At 37.5% G+C, this 17,443-nt stretch overlaps 1 protein-coding gene across 1 annotated transcript in view; it reads left to right on the top strand.

Annotated features, from left to right (window-relative positions):
• LOC113227638 (rho GTPase-activating protein 26) overlaps positions 1-17,443 on the top strand; it is a 40,496-nt gene that overhangs the window by 16,127 nt on the left and 6,926 nt on the right. The window contains exons 2-4 of the mRNA XM_026460597.1: positions 2,529-2,686; positions 10,876-10,947; positions 12,585-12,728. Of these exons, the coding sequence (XP_026316382.1) occupies positions 2,529-2,686; positions 10,876-10,947; positions 12,585-12,728 (374 nt within the window). The remainder of the gene's footprint in view (positions 1-2,528; positions 2,687-10,875; positions 10,948-12,584; positions 12,729-17,443) is intronic.

Raw genomic sequence — 17,443 nt, 5'->3', positions numbered from 1 at the left:
AGAGGTCCCGGATTCGATTCCCGGACCGGGAGAAATATTTGTATGACCTACATTTATTTCTCTCGTGAGTTTGGGTGTAATTTGTGGTTGTCTACATATGTGTGTGTCCATGCGCAGAAAAAAAGGATTTCTTCTAATAAGAAAGAGCAATTTCTCAAAATATTTGCTAATTCTGAAAAAATAATTATTAAAAGTAATAAAATATTGTCATTACAAAAATACTGCTTATCTTTTTCTAATACAATTTTACTCTTGCCGGGCCGGGCTATAAGTGTGTGCGTTGCGTTGTGTTACTTTTATTCGGTGGGGCCGTCGAATTTTTCGTTAGTGTGCCGTCTTTCTAATGCAAATTCAAAATCGTTTATTGCATAGTCACACGTTAATAAGATGTTAATAAAAAATCACAGGACATTTGACACCCTGTAAGGGTGTTTGATAAAGAGTAGCGCTATACACATTTTAAAAATAAGATAAAAATCATTACACAATACTATTAATTAATCCCACACATACATAATAGTGTCTAGTTGGACTATATAACTTACACATTAAATTCACATTCTCAAAAAAATTTGAATAAAAAATAATGCTATTAAATTGAAGTCATTATGTTTAAACTCGTAGTTCTATACTAATGGATATATATTTTATATTTCATATTAAATAATTTAAAAAAAGGTCATCAAAAATATAATTGAAGTATTCTGTTGTACTGTCATAACTCTTATAAATTAAAAAAGTTTTAAGTTGTCTTTCAAAAGCTTTGGAATCCTGAGTACATTTTATACTGTTCGGGAGATGGTTATATATTTTTATTAACATTGGGTGCGGACTCGTTGCATATAATTCCATTTTTGAAAAAGGTCACTTTAATTTTTACAGATTAGGATTATTGCGTTTTACTATATTTAGCGGCAAATACAAGTCGAGTGCTTTGTAGTGAATTTACGAGCTTCAAGTATGCATTCGCAAGTTATCGTTTTACAAGATGTCACTTGGTCTATGTTTGCTAATATTCTTATGCACTTCTTTTGGAGAACAAAAACTTCCTGAACGTCTGTGCAGTTTCCCCAAAGGATGATCCCGTAGGAGAGTGCTTATGCGCCAGCGTAGTAAGCTGCAAGTGCAGTTTTGTTATTCGTGACTAGTTTTAATTTACTAAGGGCATATATAAAAGATGATAATCTATTCGTCAGTTTTAAAATGTGCAACTCATTTATGTCCAGCCATTTTGTAGTATTTTTTTTATTTTTTATTTTTTTAATTTATTTATATTATTTAATTTTTAGTATTATCCAATGCGAGGTTTAGGTCTCTTTGTAACGCGTAGGTGTCTTTACTTGTCAATGCTATGTAAATATCATCGGCAAACGAGACACAGAAATAACCCACATGTGGTGGAAGGTCATTTATATAGACCAGGAAGAGAATACAGCCCAACACACACTTCTCAAATGGGTTTATGTGAAAATCATGTGTTACTGAATCTCATTCGTATTACTTAAAATATTGTTTCTTGTTAAATTAATTATTTGTGTATTTTGTAATTATTTACTTTATTTTAAAATAAAACAGAAAGAAAAAAGGATTTTTCAAAAATTACTCAAATGCTATTTTAATTCGGAAAGTGAAATTGTGGTATATATGTACATAGACCATGTTCTTAAAACTCTAAAACTGATTGCTTTTCAATTTTTTTGACCGTAATATGGAATATTGAACTTTCTTTCTTATTTATTTATTTTGTCTGAGAGAGTACAATCAGCTTATACTACAACATAATTGAAATCAAAATAACAATAGCAACCGAACAGTTCCCCCTGATACAATTATGTAATTCCCTATAATGTATAATTTTATATATAATTCACTAGTGCGGGGCTATGAGTGTGTACGCGTTATCTATCACATTACAAACAGAATTTTTAAATGACAAGTCCCTAATTCTAAGTCTAATTTTTGGCATTGTATATTTTGATGTTATTAAAATTATTGTTTAGATGTCACTAGTTTACATTTTACAATTACCTATTATCATTAAAATTGACCCATAAAACTGTCACCACGTTTAGATTACTGACTAATTTATTAAATCCATGCGTGCGCGCCCTTGTACTCGTAATATTATGAAAAAAAGCTTACACCTGGTTTAGGCTAGTAGTGAAGTGCACGTGAGTAAATGTATAATATCTTATGTCTTGTCTTCAATATGTTTGCATGGCTATTGTTTGGCCGGACACAGTGCTACTATAGTTATTTTGTACATGTCAACTGTTATACAACCTGTTTTCACAAATAAATAAATTATAAATAAACAACATTTAGTAACGTACTTCACTACTAAAAAATGAGCGAGATAATAAATTCATCACTGGCGCACAACTCGTATTGGAAAGATCAATTTCGAAATGTGTTTAAAATTTGTTGATAATTGAATTGGAAAATTGTATTTTGGAACAGTAATAAGGCACCGAGGGTTTGATAATTGTTACATAATTGGAGGAGTGAACACGTTGTGCGGTCCACAGGGCTGGGCGCAGCTCAACTGGCGCTGGCGGCGAGCATGGAGCAGTTCGAGTTCGCGTGCATCGGCGCCTCGCAGACCGAGGACGAGCGCGTGATCGGGCGCAGCTTGGCGCACTTCGCCGCGCTCATACGCACCATCGAGGACGAGCGCGACCGCATGGTGAGCCTCCGCCACACCCGGGCCCGTTTCATCCTTGCACTCTAGGGCGTAACGCAGGCCGACTACCGTACGATTCATGCAAGTAAGTCAGGGTACGTCGATAATAAAGTTGGGGTCTCAACTTCATCGTTAGCTGGGGTAGCATTGTGATCGCGGACAATTAAATAAGCAGAGCTTCAAAGAAAAAGGCACAGTTGTATTTTTGGTTACATACATTGAATAAGTGACAATATGAAGTAAGAAGAATCACAATAGAACAAATGTAGAATATCAAAAATATCATACGAAAGATTACTTTTATTTATTTATTTATTTATCTTAAAGGAAGACCAACAACTTAAAACTAACTTAATAATAATTCCTCACAAATAGAAACATAATATAAGAACGCACAATTTAACTAACCTATCGCTATAAACATAAGTTAATACGTAAACCACAACAACACTACAACCGCAGTTGCAAGCCTCACTACGAGTCAAAGAAATGCCCACGCAGTGCTCTCCTCGCCGAAATCGCACTCGTATTGAAAAGATCCTGATCAAAGGAAGCACATATGTTAAATGTAATGTTAAAATTATTTCTTGCACGCCACATAAACTCATTTTGCCTAGAATTAGTACGAGCCGGGGGTAGAACCAAAAGTGAATTCTTTCTCAAGGATTGACAGGGAACTCTAAGTGATATTTGTGATAATAATTCCGGACAATCAGTTGAACCTGATGCCATTTTCATTAAAAACATTAGATCACTAATATCATGACGCAATTCAAAACTTATATAATAAGCCAGACGCACTTATAAAATAGGCCAGGATGTTTGTCATTAAAGGACTAAAAACCAAAGAAGTTTAACACCTTCCTGTAGTATGAACACCCTGTACATATACATAAATACGAATAAGAAACATATCAATGTAAACTGTACACAAAAGTAATACTAACACCATAACAAAAGAAAAACACACTATACGAAGACATATTGAAAGAGGCGCCCTATTGTGTTCATTTACTGTGCATACATAACAACCCAACCTTAACAATAACCTACTACAAAAGCCAAATTTAACATAAACCTACGGAATTTATACATTTGCAGTGCTTAAGTTTTACAAGAGGTTTAGTTAGTAAGTCGGCGGTCAAGTTATCATCCGTTGCAATGAATTTGGGATGTAGGTTGTAGTATGCAAGTGAATCTGGAATGCAGTGGCGTTTGTTATATGCAAGTTTGATGGAACTTTATATGGTTTCCTTGCAGGCGTCTGCCAGAGCCGTGTGCTCGTTTGCGCGCCATTCAATAACTGGCAATGTGAAGTAAAATGAATAACAATGGAATAAATTAATATACAATGTCAGACATATACGAAAGATTACTTATAAAACCACAGGGCTCCTCTGTATCTAATGTTTTGTTGGCTCTGCTATTGAATGATGCCCATGTTTTAATGTATGCCGATGATGTTACAGTGGTTGTGTGCGAATCATCCATCGGTGAGTTAGAGCAAAAATTGAACACGGTAGCATTAAAGATATCGAGCTGGTTTGGGTTAGGACCAAGACCTGCTATGTACATATAAACCTCTCAGGTCGTAGTTACAGGAGTCTGAACGTCATGGTAGAACAAACCCCATTGAAGCAATTATTCAATAGTAACTTTTTAGGGTTTCATCTGGATCAAACTATGACCTGGAACTGTTATGTTGATGTGCTGTGCAGTAAACTCGGCGCATGCTTTGCTCTGCAGCGCCAGTCGTGGACTCTGCCATGGTTAGGTCATGTTACTACATGACCGCTACCGTGCACTCGCTCTTGCAACATTGGCAGAAGCGGGGTGTGAGGGCGATTGCGCGTATGCCACAGCATACGTCAGCTGTAAGCCTATAAGCCTTCGAGCAGTATGGCATATTCACCTTGCCTGCTCTCGTGGCTTTCCAAACGGCTGTCTACACTAGGGAACACCTGGAAACTTACACTAGACGAGGGGCAGGACATAACCATGAGCTACGTAATAAACAGGGTTGCACCCGTACAGCGTGTTTTGTCCAAAACGGGCAAATTAATACATGTGTTGGGCCCGACAGTATTTAACCGGCTGCCTCTTGAAGTTGTTGATTCCGCTTCGGACAACTTATTTAAATCACTGCCTCATGAAGCAATCAATGTATAACTTATCACATTGGTTAAATAATAGTATGAAAAAATAATACGAATGCATTTTTATAATTTTTTATGACTTGTAAATGTTAATTTTACCAATAAAGAATGTCTATGTCGAAAATGTGCCAGGATGTTGATAATTGTTAGACTAAAACCAACGAGGTTTAACGTGATCTATCTATAGTAGTGTATCGACGTGCGCGACCTTCACGCCCCGCACTCCGCCGCCGCGGCCGCGCCCGTGCAAGGTCGCCTGCTGCAACGCTCGTGACCTACCGCGAATGGGAAGCTTGTTTTTACCAACTATTGTGAAGCCAAAACGGGAGTTATGAACGGGGGTTTTAAGAACAAACAACGCCATCAACAAAAGGACAAAACTACTGAGCAGCTATTTAAATTCACTATATTTTTGTCACAATTATCCTTATCGCTATCTGATATTAAATAGTACATACTTACACTATAGTTTAACAGTGCGACGACGTTACTTAGACGATATTACGTAAAGAACAGTATCCATGTAGATAATGTTGTTTCACGTTAATTTGCGGTGGTGAGTGACAGAGCCCAAACTGTATAGTTTGTTTTCAACAAATGAGTTTTGTTGTGATAGTTCGCTATTTGTTATACAGCAAATTTCTTTAAAATTTAGTTTGGCCTCACGTTTCGATTCTTGAAGAAGAAGAAGAGGTCCTCGACTAGTAAGCCCTGCGGCTTATTATTAAGTGCTATAGACAAAAACGGTTCTTCGTCATCACCATCATTCCTAACCTATGTAAATCCTATTGCTGGGCATGGCTTTAAAGACGCAATTTTTAAATTGCGACACCAAAAAGTATTGAACAAAAACAATACATGTGATTGACTTTTGACTCATTTACGTTATAATGTTTTACAGATAACGAATCGTAGTCGGAAGCCTCTCAACTGGATCCACAAGCGTAATGGCCATGGCCTAGGCCATAGCGTAAATCGAGGCGCCTATTATATTAGGGTTTCGCTCCTGTCACAAACTATTTAGTGTACGCAGTTTTTGTCGTAATCAGGTTTTACTTTTTACTTGCATTTTTACTCTAGCTTACTGTTCGCTTACTTCGCCAGCTTTTCGTACGACACTTGCGTCGCGTTCGAGCGTGTTGAGCTGCGACATCCACTGCCATCAGCGACCGAATCAATCAATCAATCAATCTATTCAACAGATGGTGCATACGACGCCTTGAGACATATTACACAATTGCCGTTTGTTTACGTTTTCCGTTTCTATCGAGCGTGACCTTCCGCGGAACACTTTCTCGTGTTATGTATGTTATTGGTGAAGGAGGCACTTTTGCTTTCGAGCGAGTCCAGCGGGCGAGGCGGTCGCGGCTCGGGAATATTAACGAGGTGCGGACCATGTGCGGAGGGCGCAACGGTTGCGTAAGCGCCCAGTTGCCACGCCTTCATGTACATTAATGGCGAATCTGAATTCTATTTACTAGGCAACTACATTTAGATTCCTCTGATTAATACAACCGCGCGGTTGTACAGGCTAAATAAATAGAGAGTGTTTTGCCATGACAGTTAGATTCGCGCGGTCGCTGCGCGGCGGCAACGCGGCCTCCGCTCGGCGACCGCGCGACTGCCGACGGCGACCGCGCGACGTCTGCGCGGTGCGCGCGATGAAATTCGTGTCGAACAAATGCGCCCTAAGGCTTCGTTCACACGGCCTTGTCCCGCACGTTTTCGATTTTAAACGGATAGCAGCGGGGTGTTCGCACGATATATTTTCATGCGTTTAAAAAACGTATCGCAATCGCCCTGAGAACACGTCTGTGATGGATCCACGCTTTGTTGCAAATTTATATTGGCATAGAAGACGCCAACGGCTTTTTGCCGCCGGAAGAGCACAAGTATTGGGTACATCCAATGTATCAAGAAACTGTGCGTACAAACCACGGAAGAAAGAAAAGAGTGGAAACGCCATCAACCCATATTAAAACCGGTGTCGCCACATGCACACATTTCACAACGTAATCTTACATTAGTACTAAGATCATATAATTTTGATTGGTTGAAAATTTTGAAACGAAATTCGATAATAATAAAAAAGTTTTGTTAAAAAAAATAAACCTTATTTGGATCCAATAAGGTTTTATTATTACTAGTCACATAAAGCTAAGAATCGTATGAACGTCAACTTCTGGGGTCAAAATGTGGGATGTGGCATTTAATTGATATCGACATTTTGTTTCATAACTAGTGGAATATTGAACTAGGCATTGCTTTATACTTGTTATAATTAGGGTTAACCACGGAGTATATGGAAACGGCATTTAAAGCAACTTCTTCGAGAACTAGCGTAGCTGACTTTTACACGCACACATTTGTTACCAAATACGCATAAGGTTTTACTACACACAAATATTAATTGATACTAGCTACGCAGGCGTGTGCGTATACGTAGCTACACGCTACAATTACAGTAATGATTTATTGTACTGTCATCGTACTTTAATTACAATTTGGATTGTATATTAAAACACATAACAAAAATCTTTATTCTCCCTGAGATAATATGATATATTTGTTCAACATAATACGATATATTTGTTAGGCAGGGCTAACTTCGAGAAAGAGGTCAATCGTCGAATCCAACTCGGTTGGGCAGCTTTCGGGAAGCTCCGAGACGTCTTCTCGTCCGCAATGCCGCAGTCCTTGAAGACAAAAGTCTTCAAACAGTGCGTGTTGCTAGGGATGACCTACGGCTCAGAGACGTGGTCACTTACTATGGGCCTCATGAAAACGCTCAGTCACTCAGCGAGCTGTGGAGCGAGCAATGCTCGGCATTTCTGTACGTGATCGAATCAGAAATGAGGAGATCTGTAGAAGAACGAAACTCACCGACATAGCTCGAAGGATTAGCAAGTTGAAGTGGCAGTGGGTAGGGCACATAGCTCGTAGAACTGACGGCCGTTGGGGCAGAAAGGTTCTTGAATGGAGACCACGAACCGGAAGGCGTTCAGTGGGACGGCCCCCTGCTAGATGGATGGATGATCTGGTAAGGGCGGCGGGTAACCGATGCACGTTGCGTCCGATCGGCTGGTCTGGCAATCTTTATGTTCAGCAGTGGACGTCTTCCGGCTGATATGATGTTGATGATGATTTGTTCAACAATTACGTCTTTCTGGATTGACAACATGATAACACGTACAGCGTCGACGAGCTTGTCAAGAAAATGAAGATACTTATTTCCGAAGGCGAAGAAGAGAATCTTTTGTTTCAAGACAACTTCACGAAAAATAACTGATAATGCTTCAGAAATGCTTTGACATTTAGTTGTGGTCTATAAAGTTTCATGTCACATATTACCTAATTAACCAAATGATTTATTTCTTGCGTGGGAATTGCTCATGCTTTTAGAATTTTTCTGTTGTTATTCATAGGTATATCATGTGATGTCATAAAATGCAATTGGTCCCAGCTTGTTCTAACTGCTTCAGCCTATTTCCCCTTTGAAAAGGATCCGACGGGAAACTAAAAAAATCAATACAAAACTGGAAATGTGAGTCATGCCAGGCATCACAGGGATAAAACTAAGAACTCAAGCGGAGATAGTTACGCATAATAAGCAAGTAGGGAGATAGGAATCATGTAGACGAGGGAAAAACAATGTCCATTCTCGTAAAGTCTTATTTGATACTCCACGAGCGTAATGCACGTAAGTGCATGGTAAAATTATCGATACTCTACCTCTCCTAATTTTTTTTCAATTAATATATTGCTTTTACTTTTAAGAAAATAAAAAAAATGAAACTATTGTGAGAATCGGGACCAAAACATTTAAGTAATTAAAATGCTTAGCTTTCAAATACCTGTAAACAATTTATGTTTACACATTGGTAGGTAGGTACCGCTACATAAATTAAATGTTTAACTAAACCAAAAATGGGTTTTTAAATACAGAGTTTCTACTTATTAATAATTTGAATACAACACGCGGTCCCATTACCAAATGGAGTACGTCGGTAGTGCAAGCATTTCATTGAGCGTCATTCGAATTGTTCTTTTGACGGCGGCGATGGCTAGCAACCGATGTATATTGTTATTACCGGATTGCCACAATATACTCTTGCTTCGAAATATTAATATTGTATTGTTAATCAGTACAGAGTACTAAAAAAACCGACCTCAAAAGTACGTGGAATTACATCTATTTGCTAAGTTTCATTGAAATATCCCCTAGTTCGCCACTATACAGGACTTGATACTGGAGATAATAAAAATAGGTTCTCACTACGACACTACTCAAAGTATATCGAGGGAAAAACGCCTTGAATTGGTGAAATAGCAAAATCAACTAAATAATTGCTAAAAGTAATTGCTCCTAAATTAAAGTTAGGCGCTATTTATAAAAATGAATCTTCATGCGTGAACAACCCTTTGAGGTGGATGATTTTCTTCAAAATGAGAATTCCAACAAAAAAAGAATCATGAAAATCGGTTCACAAATACCGGAGTTATCGCGTAACATACATACAAAAAAAAAAGAACATACAGTCGAATTGAGAACCTCCTCCTTTTTTGAAGTCGGTTAAAAATATTAGGAAATACAGAGTTCACTCCCGGAGTATTTTTTAAACTTTGCCTTCTTACGCGACATGATATTAATGGCATAATATTTCTATTTTTTTCCACAAAACAATCTTTTTGTATACTTGAACAACAACTGACGCGCTGTTAACACTCATGGGAGAGCGTCTGGTCCTTAGGCTCAACTCACACTGGCGCAGAGTCGAAGCGTCGCGACTCGTCATGTTTTTCGCCTATAGTATATTCATCTCTATTTTCCCATTATTAAGGTACAAATTTGTATTTTGCAAATATGGACCGCCAACCACACTGTTATCCCGGCGTACTGACGCGAGCGTCGTCGCGCGTCGCCAGGCGATATAGTTGAAAAACAGGACGCGACGCGACACTTCGACTCTGCACCAATGTGAATTGAGCCTTAGACTATCTAAGGTCTGCTCATAAGCTAGGTAACGCGGGCCCTGCCCACTAATCAGTCTATTACTAGTATTTGTATGGTCTGTGGTACAAAGACATTTTAAAAATTGTACGGAAGTCGTGATATGATGAAAAAAAATTTTCAATTACTTTCTGATTACCGAAGATAGTTTTGACAATTTATTAAACATGTGGAGAATTCGAGGCTACCAAAAATAAATACGAATACTTCAATAACAGACGCCGCTTGTTCGGTGACTATTCGATAAAAAACGTATGACTTCGCGCCGTGTGAAAGAGATGCATTTAATACTATGCGCCACTCAACACCGAATACATTAAAGTTTATTCGATTTGCGTGACAAGTCCGTTGCTTATTCGATAAACGTATAGAGCTGGGTGCATTTTTTGCAGGACAAACACCGTGTGAACGGTTTTACGTCTAATGTATGCGTCACTGTTTATTCGGTAAGATTTATACTGCCAAAAAAAAAACGCGTAGTACAATGCCGTGTGAACGGGGGTAACTGTCCTCGTCCGAGGCGGCACTTTATTACTTATCGACATCGTTAGTGCAAACGTAAGTTCGCTTCAGACACTTCCGCCACGTGTATCGCCTGTTCGCCGCTCGCCGCGTCCACGTGTCTGTACACGGAAGTCGACCGGTGTACAGCGTACGCCGATGTTGTCCCTCGAGTCCGTAATATTGGGATGGTATGGTACTTTTCATGCTCTTAGAGCGTTGCGGGTATTGGTTATACTTATTTTTTGCAAATAATGTTAGTACTAGTATTACCCAGATATTACAAACATACCCCGTTGAGGTGTAGCAAGGAGATAGTACTCTCTAATGAAAAATTAACAGGAAAGGATACATTGAGAGTTTACCGGTTCTTACACATCATCTTATAGGAGAATCCGTAAAGTGTTTTACACTGTAGCACGTAGTAGTACAAGGAAGTACTAACAACCGTAGTACTGTTTGTTGTCGGTTTTTCATAAAATAAATAAAAGTAGACGAGCTAATGCTTGTTGTGTTGTGTGCAGCTGGGCCGCGCGCATGAGCAGATCATTCAGCCGCTGGAGCGGTTCCGCAAGGACCACATCGGCGCTGTCAAGGTAATGCCTTTCATAATTACACTTGAAATCGTCACACTGATTCGATTCTATTGCTCATTCATAAGACAGGTCCCCTGCGAAGTTAAACCTCGTCAATGGCCAATTTTGAACATCAACCGGAATCTTATCCGTGTCGTCTGCTAAATTCGAAATCTTTGTAACTTCGTTTTTCAAGCGCAGAGTCGGGCGTTCAAAGCGTAAAATAGAATTTTTACTTAAAATAAAGGTGTAGTCATAGATTGTCGTATAATTATTTCTTGTCATTCTGCCTTTGTGCTACTCAAAAGTTGACATTAATGAAGGCACGAGATTTACCAATTTAGCGGACGGTATACATTGCCCCTTAAATGAATTGGTGACTTTGTGAAAACGATTGTCAAGAACGGCTAGCTCATTTTATTCCTCGTAATAATGGTGTGTCTGTAACTGTTTATTCTACCGCAGGTTTTTGCAGGACAAAGATTATATTATTAATATTGGCGGCCTTACCCCAAAGCTAAATGCCATTTGTAAAAGTAGCTAAAGTAAACCAATGTAGCCGTTTCGACGTGTCAAAGTTTTCGTTTTTTTAATAGCGTACACTGCACAGCTGAGCCGTTTCGATAGCTTACTTTTATCTGAACCCCATTGCAATTTGGCACCAAAGGTATATTTTCTAACTATAATGCTTATGACCATCTGTCTAACATGGGTAATGTAAATTTCACACAATTTGTTTTTTTTCTCTCATTAAGGAGCTGGTGGTTATTAACTGCAAACCAATCTACTACCTTAGATATACCTAGTATTGTTCACATCGTCATAGGAACATTGGTGTCTTTTAATAAGGAAGTATCGTCAGCAAACAATACTATCTCATGTCCTATACCCCTCCACGAGGCTTGGTGGCTCATTAATATAAGCTAAAAATAAAAATGGAGCTAGAATTGAACTTTGAGGGACGCCCATGTTCATTGCGGATTTGACATTGACCCTATTAATCAAATGCTCAAACTCTGTACCCTACTATTCGAATATGTATACATTATAATGGCGAACTTCCCTGAGTGTCATGGTGCACACAATCAAATGCCTCGGAAAGGTCACAGAAAACACCAACAGCATCATATGAGTCTTCCCATGTATCAAATATATGTATCATCAACTTAACACCAGCATTGGATTTGTAGCGACGCAAAGTGAAACCAAATTGTTTAGGAGCCATTCAGTTATTACTGTACATGTACAAATGTGCACACATCTGATTTACAATATTTTTTTTCAAATATTTTACACAGAGTTTGTAGTATTAATAGGTCTTGAAATTGATGAGGTCTGGTTTAAAAACTGGAATAACTGTGCTTTGCTTCATAGGTAAACCATAATCAACCATGCTAAGACGCAATACAATCAAGTATAGAATTAATTACTTTGACGGAAAGTCCTTCGACGTTTTTAATGTCTATCGATTTAAAGGCTTTTGCAAATACGTGACGGAACTTTGAACGAGTGAGACTAACTCCAATAATTTAGTAAGTATTCAGCGGCTGTGGGAGACGGATTTAACGGCTCAGGAGCCGAAATTGAATCGTCTCGTTGCGATTACGGCCGAACGGACAACACCAAGGGCTTGATAACAGATGTCGCATTGTTGACAGGAGGGGAAGAAGAAGTTCGACAAAAAGACGGCCAAGTTCTGTCAGACGCAGGAGCGCACGCTCTCGCTTTCGGCGCGTAAGCCGGAGAACGTGTTCCAGGAGGTGAGGCCGGCGCCGGCCGCGGGGGGTGGGGCGCCTCGGGAGGTGTGCCTTATTACAGCGTGACCAAGGTCGAGTTTATGAAATCAGACTAGCCAGAAAAAAAGTCGCTATTTAGTCGGTTCTATTCGCAAAAAACTAGATTTAATCGGTCCGTCGTTCAAGAGTTATAAGGGTGTTTTACTGTCCACGCTGGGATAAGCTTATTTCAGCGGCACCGTTTCTCAATCTCGAGAACCACAACACCTAATTTAGATATGATTACAAAATTCAAATTCAAATTCAAAAACTTTAATTCAGATTTCATCCATATTGGTTAGTATAACTAACAAACAAAAACTTACATACTAGTGTTAGAAAATACAAATTCATAAACACGTGCTGGGTTTAGGACATACATGTAATTTAGTCCAGTGTTCAAAAAATGAACCCTGGACCCTGCCAGCAACAATACCCACAATGCTATTACCGCTGCCACGAACTCTGCGCATCAAGGATGCCGCTCTTTTTCTCATTATGGCGGCAAATCCGTCTACATGAGCATCGACGAACATTCCTGACGCGCTACATCGCGGCAGCCGCAACAACATCCGGAATATATTGTTATATATAACTCTTATAGAGTTGATAGCTTTCTGAGTGTAGTTGACCCATAGGGTGCAGGTATAAAAGGTCTGGCAGTAAGCTTTAAAAAGAGATACCTTTACGTTGTCCGTACACCTTGCGAACCTACGGGCCAACATATTACCCCGCACTGCTAATGCCCTACGCTCTCTCTCAATGTCAGTGTTATCCTCCAAAGACTCACTGACCCAATGCCCAAGGTACTTAAATTTAGTAACCCTATTAAGAGGAGTGCCACACAGCTTAACTTCAGGGACGTTATTAAAGCCATTGCTACCCGCTTTGAACACAAGCAACTCACTCTTAATCGCATTGTAATTATTTTTTTACACTAAAAAGAAAATCGTGATTTAGTCGGTTCTAGTCGTAAAAAACTAGATTCAGTCGTTACGCCGTTTTGAAGTTATTAAGGCATTTTACTGTCCACGCTGTAATAAGCTTATTACGGCGGCACCATTTTAGAATCTCGAGAAACATAGCTCCTATCTTAGATCTGATTGCACCCAGAAAAAGTCGTGAATTAGTCGGTCCTAGTCGCAAAATTTTAGAATTAGTCGCTCCTTTGTTAAAAAGATACAACCGATTTATTATTTTGAGGTTATACCTGTATTAGTCTCGGAGCCCATGTACATATTTTGCATAATATACAGCTTTTGTGTTTCTTTTAAATACGTGGTATTTGAAGGTTATAATAATGTTTAGTTTTCAATGCAAGCAAAATTAGCAAAAAACATATAAATGATCTTAGGATTTATCGATTGACATGATATTTATTAGCGTGTGTAAGTCGTGTTGGGCTCCTGGCTTACGCGAAATGAACGAGACGCGGAGTACAGTCGCTGTTGATAACAATTCATTGCATGAATTAATGACTTTTATTACAACGAAGAATAATATTTAAGTACCTATCTCAAAATTACAGATTTAGCAGTACAGATCTATATTATTTCTTAAACTAAAAAATCACAGAATAATCAGACTTAGAATAATAATTATGTACAGCAAGTACATAACACATGCACACATAGATATTTGGTGTTTCACATAAAATAAGTAATAGTTTGAGATTTTTCTTTTTTTACTGTTTCCAAAAAAAAATCAAATGCAAAAATTGTTATAGCTTAAAATTAGTGTTTTATGTAATTGGCTTTTTTCTTTTTTAGAAAGAAAATTGAGTTGTTTTAAATACAAACTAAGTTGTATAGATTATATTTTGAGGCAATATCTGAGTGGAAGGCAATGTGGTTAAGTCCTGTAAATTGTCGTAACACCACCAATTTTTTGTAGCTTTCCTATAGCACCAACTTCTTAAATGTCCAATGCCGTCTGGTACATACTGAATAATAGCCAAGACAGTATATTTTTGTTTGCCTATTTTGATGAAGCACGGTACATCATTATATTGATGTTAGCAACGCCAGATGTCTCAATAAATAAGTTAGTTGTTGGGTAATAATCTAATTTCACAGTAGCACCACAATCAGAACAGGTACCTTTGTCTTTATTTATTGGCATGTTTATAGACTTGTTTAATGCCACTATCCCCTCTTTGTCTATGATTTCGATATTAATAGGCATATACGGACATTTAGTAAAGTTATTCTTGTCAGAGAGGCATTGCATGTTTGTATATATTTTTCGCCGCATTGTGCTGTAAAAAGTTGGATATAACATATTAATTATATCTGCTGTACTTGTTACGCAATCTACTAAATTGTAAGCATCTGAATTGATCTCTTTGTCGAAAAGCTTGAGTAGTAAATGGGTCCTTTTTTATATAAAATGGTTTTATCCTCTTAGTTCTGAGCAATTTGCACTATAAATTGACAGATTTCGTTATCTTTATGAGTCGAAATATACTTTTTTTTTTCGGGCCCACCGACATAAATGTTTGTCTTCACTTTTCACAAAACTTAAAAACCGTTGATCATTGACTGTACTGACTTTACCCCATATTTAAAAATGGCTCAGGATTAAAATTGCAGAAGTATACAAAACATTACATAGAAAAATATAACCTATGAAAGTAAAATAAATAAGAATGCAAATTTATATTATTTCGTTTGATACAAAATGGAGTTTGCGTTCAAAGAATTTGTCGTTTAGTGTAACAAGGACAGTTATATAGGACTATATCTATTGTGGTTCTTTTTCATTAATTGCATAAATATCAAGACGCGTGCAATAAAAACGCGTCAACAGAATGAATGAATAACTTTTTTAAAGTAACAATATTAACATTATTTAATTTTTAGTTATGTATATTCATTGACTTACAAATAAATGAACGACGGGTCTAATACAAAAACCACGAAAAAAATGTCCCAAGTCAACTTGAGACTTTCTTAATATTTTGAAAAATGAATATTCTTCATTCTCCCCTTATGCTCCCATTATCTTTCGTATAATTTTATTTCTTTTTCCATCCTCCATGATAATTTTCCACGTTGACCAGTCAAAAGTTTGTTACTGAACGAAAACGATGCCTAACTTTCTTTTACTAAACGATTTTATTTTTTATTTCCCGCTAAATAAAACTTCCTAAAATGTTTGCAAAAGAAAGAAAATAACATGAGCCCTCAAATTATATTTTTGTAATGTCATTAAATATATATATATATATATAACCGTCAATGTGAATAATAACCGCCGAATTATTTTAATAACCGGCAATCTATCTCACCACCGCTCTACATGTCTTTCAACCCTGACGTTGGCGGAATCGTCGCGCAAAACGACGGAGCCATAGATACAAAAGTTGAAATTATTATGCATTGTTTGCATGTGAAAGCTACAAATTGCTTAAACTTTAAAAAAAATCCTATTTAATATGTAGTGTCAGTCTGCTTGAATTACCTTCTTTGTTTCTTAAGTTGGTATATTTTGTCATTCATCCAACTTTTGATTTTTAATGCATTTTGGCGGTGTAAAATGTTCTCTGTTAATACTTGTCACTTTCTCCTTAAGTTCAAGCTATGTTTACTGGATAAATTCCTGTATTCTCTCCTTTCTATGCACAGTCCACTCATTGATGTAATCACATACCAAAACTTTAATGTAATGGTCTTTTATCAAGCTTGCATCAGCTCTGGTTTCCTTTCTTTTCTGACCATTTTCTTAACCCGTTCGTGCATAGTACTGAAATTATACTGCGCTCAAAAACGTCACCACTTTTCTATATGCCGTAGTGCTTACATTGATTCAATATAATTATTACGGTTTATCACTGACGACGGTTGATTCCGGCAACAGGCATAGTCGTACTGCTCATAGTTCTTGCAAATGTTTCTTGTTCATGAAAAAGTACGGCTTTGACGGTAGTAGGGTATTTGCCGTTGTGAGATAAATACAAAATTAAAATGCGCGATAACGAAACGCTTTCCAAAATAAACACTTAGGTATTAATTAATAACAATTATTATAATAACGCACACACTCAACATTGCCCCGCATTAGGGAAAGCCTGTGTCGCGGGTGCCATGGACACACATATAGACAACCACAAATTACACCAAACTCACGAGAGAAATAAATGTAGGCCATACACATATTTCTCCCGATAAACCTAAAAAAATATTTTCGGGATTATGGAAATTCATGCAAACGTTATTTCGGGCAAATGTATTTTCGGTCTTCTGATTCGTAACCCCGAGCCGTAGAAAGAGTACAACAATATTTGAAAGTATTACTAACATGTATTAAAAAATATTTTAATAATAACATTAACATCAAACGACTATGAAATTTTTGTTCTAAATCTTTCAAACGCTTGTCTTTCAAACAATTGAAATTGACGTGACGAGTCTCGTTCAGTCTTTTACGCAAGCAATGAGTCGGAAAGAGACAGTTAGCTATTTGATTATTTTGATTGCTTTTGTAAATTATATTTACGATTAATTTAAATATAAACTAAATACTCTATATACTACTGCATAAAATAACACTTTTAAATGATAACTGTGATAACACAATGTAGTACTTACTGAAAATATGATATACCATCCTGTTTTTTCACTTTAGTCGAGAAATTTTTACAAGGTTTTACTCATCGACTTTTACTACACAATACGGCATCATTGACAAACGCGCTGTCAGTCGAACAAACGAAGACTAAAGCGTGATTGACGCTCTGTATA

Source organism: Hyposmocoma kahamanoa, unplaced genomic scaffold (genome assembly GCF_003589595.1).
Source record: "Hyposmocoma kahamanoa isolate Upper Pololo Valley unplaced genomic scaffold, ASM358959v1 212, whole genome shotgun sequence".
Classification (NCBI taxonomy): Eukaryota; Metazoa; Arthropoda; class Insecta; order Lepidoptera; family Cosmopterigidae; genus Hyposmocoma; species Hyposmocoma kahamanoa.
The sequence above is the reverse complement of the archived record's forward strand: the minus strand, read 5'-3'. Positions and strand labels throughout refer to the sequence as shown.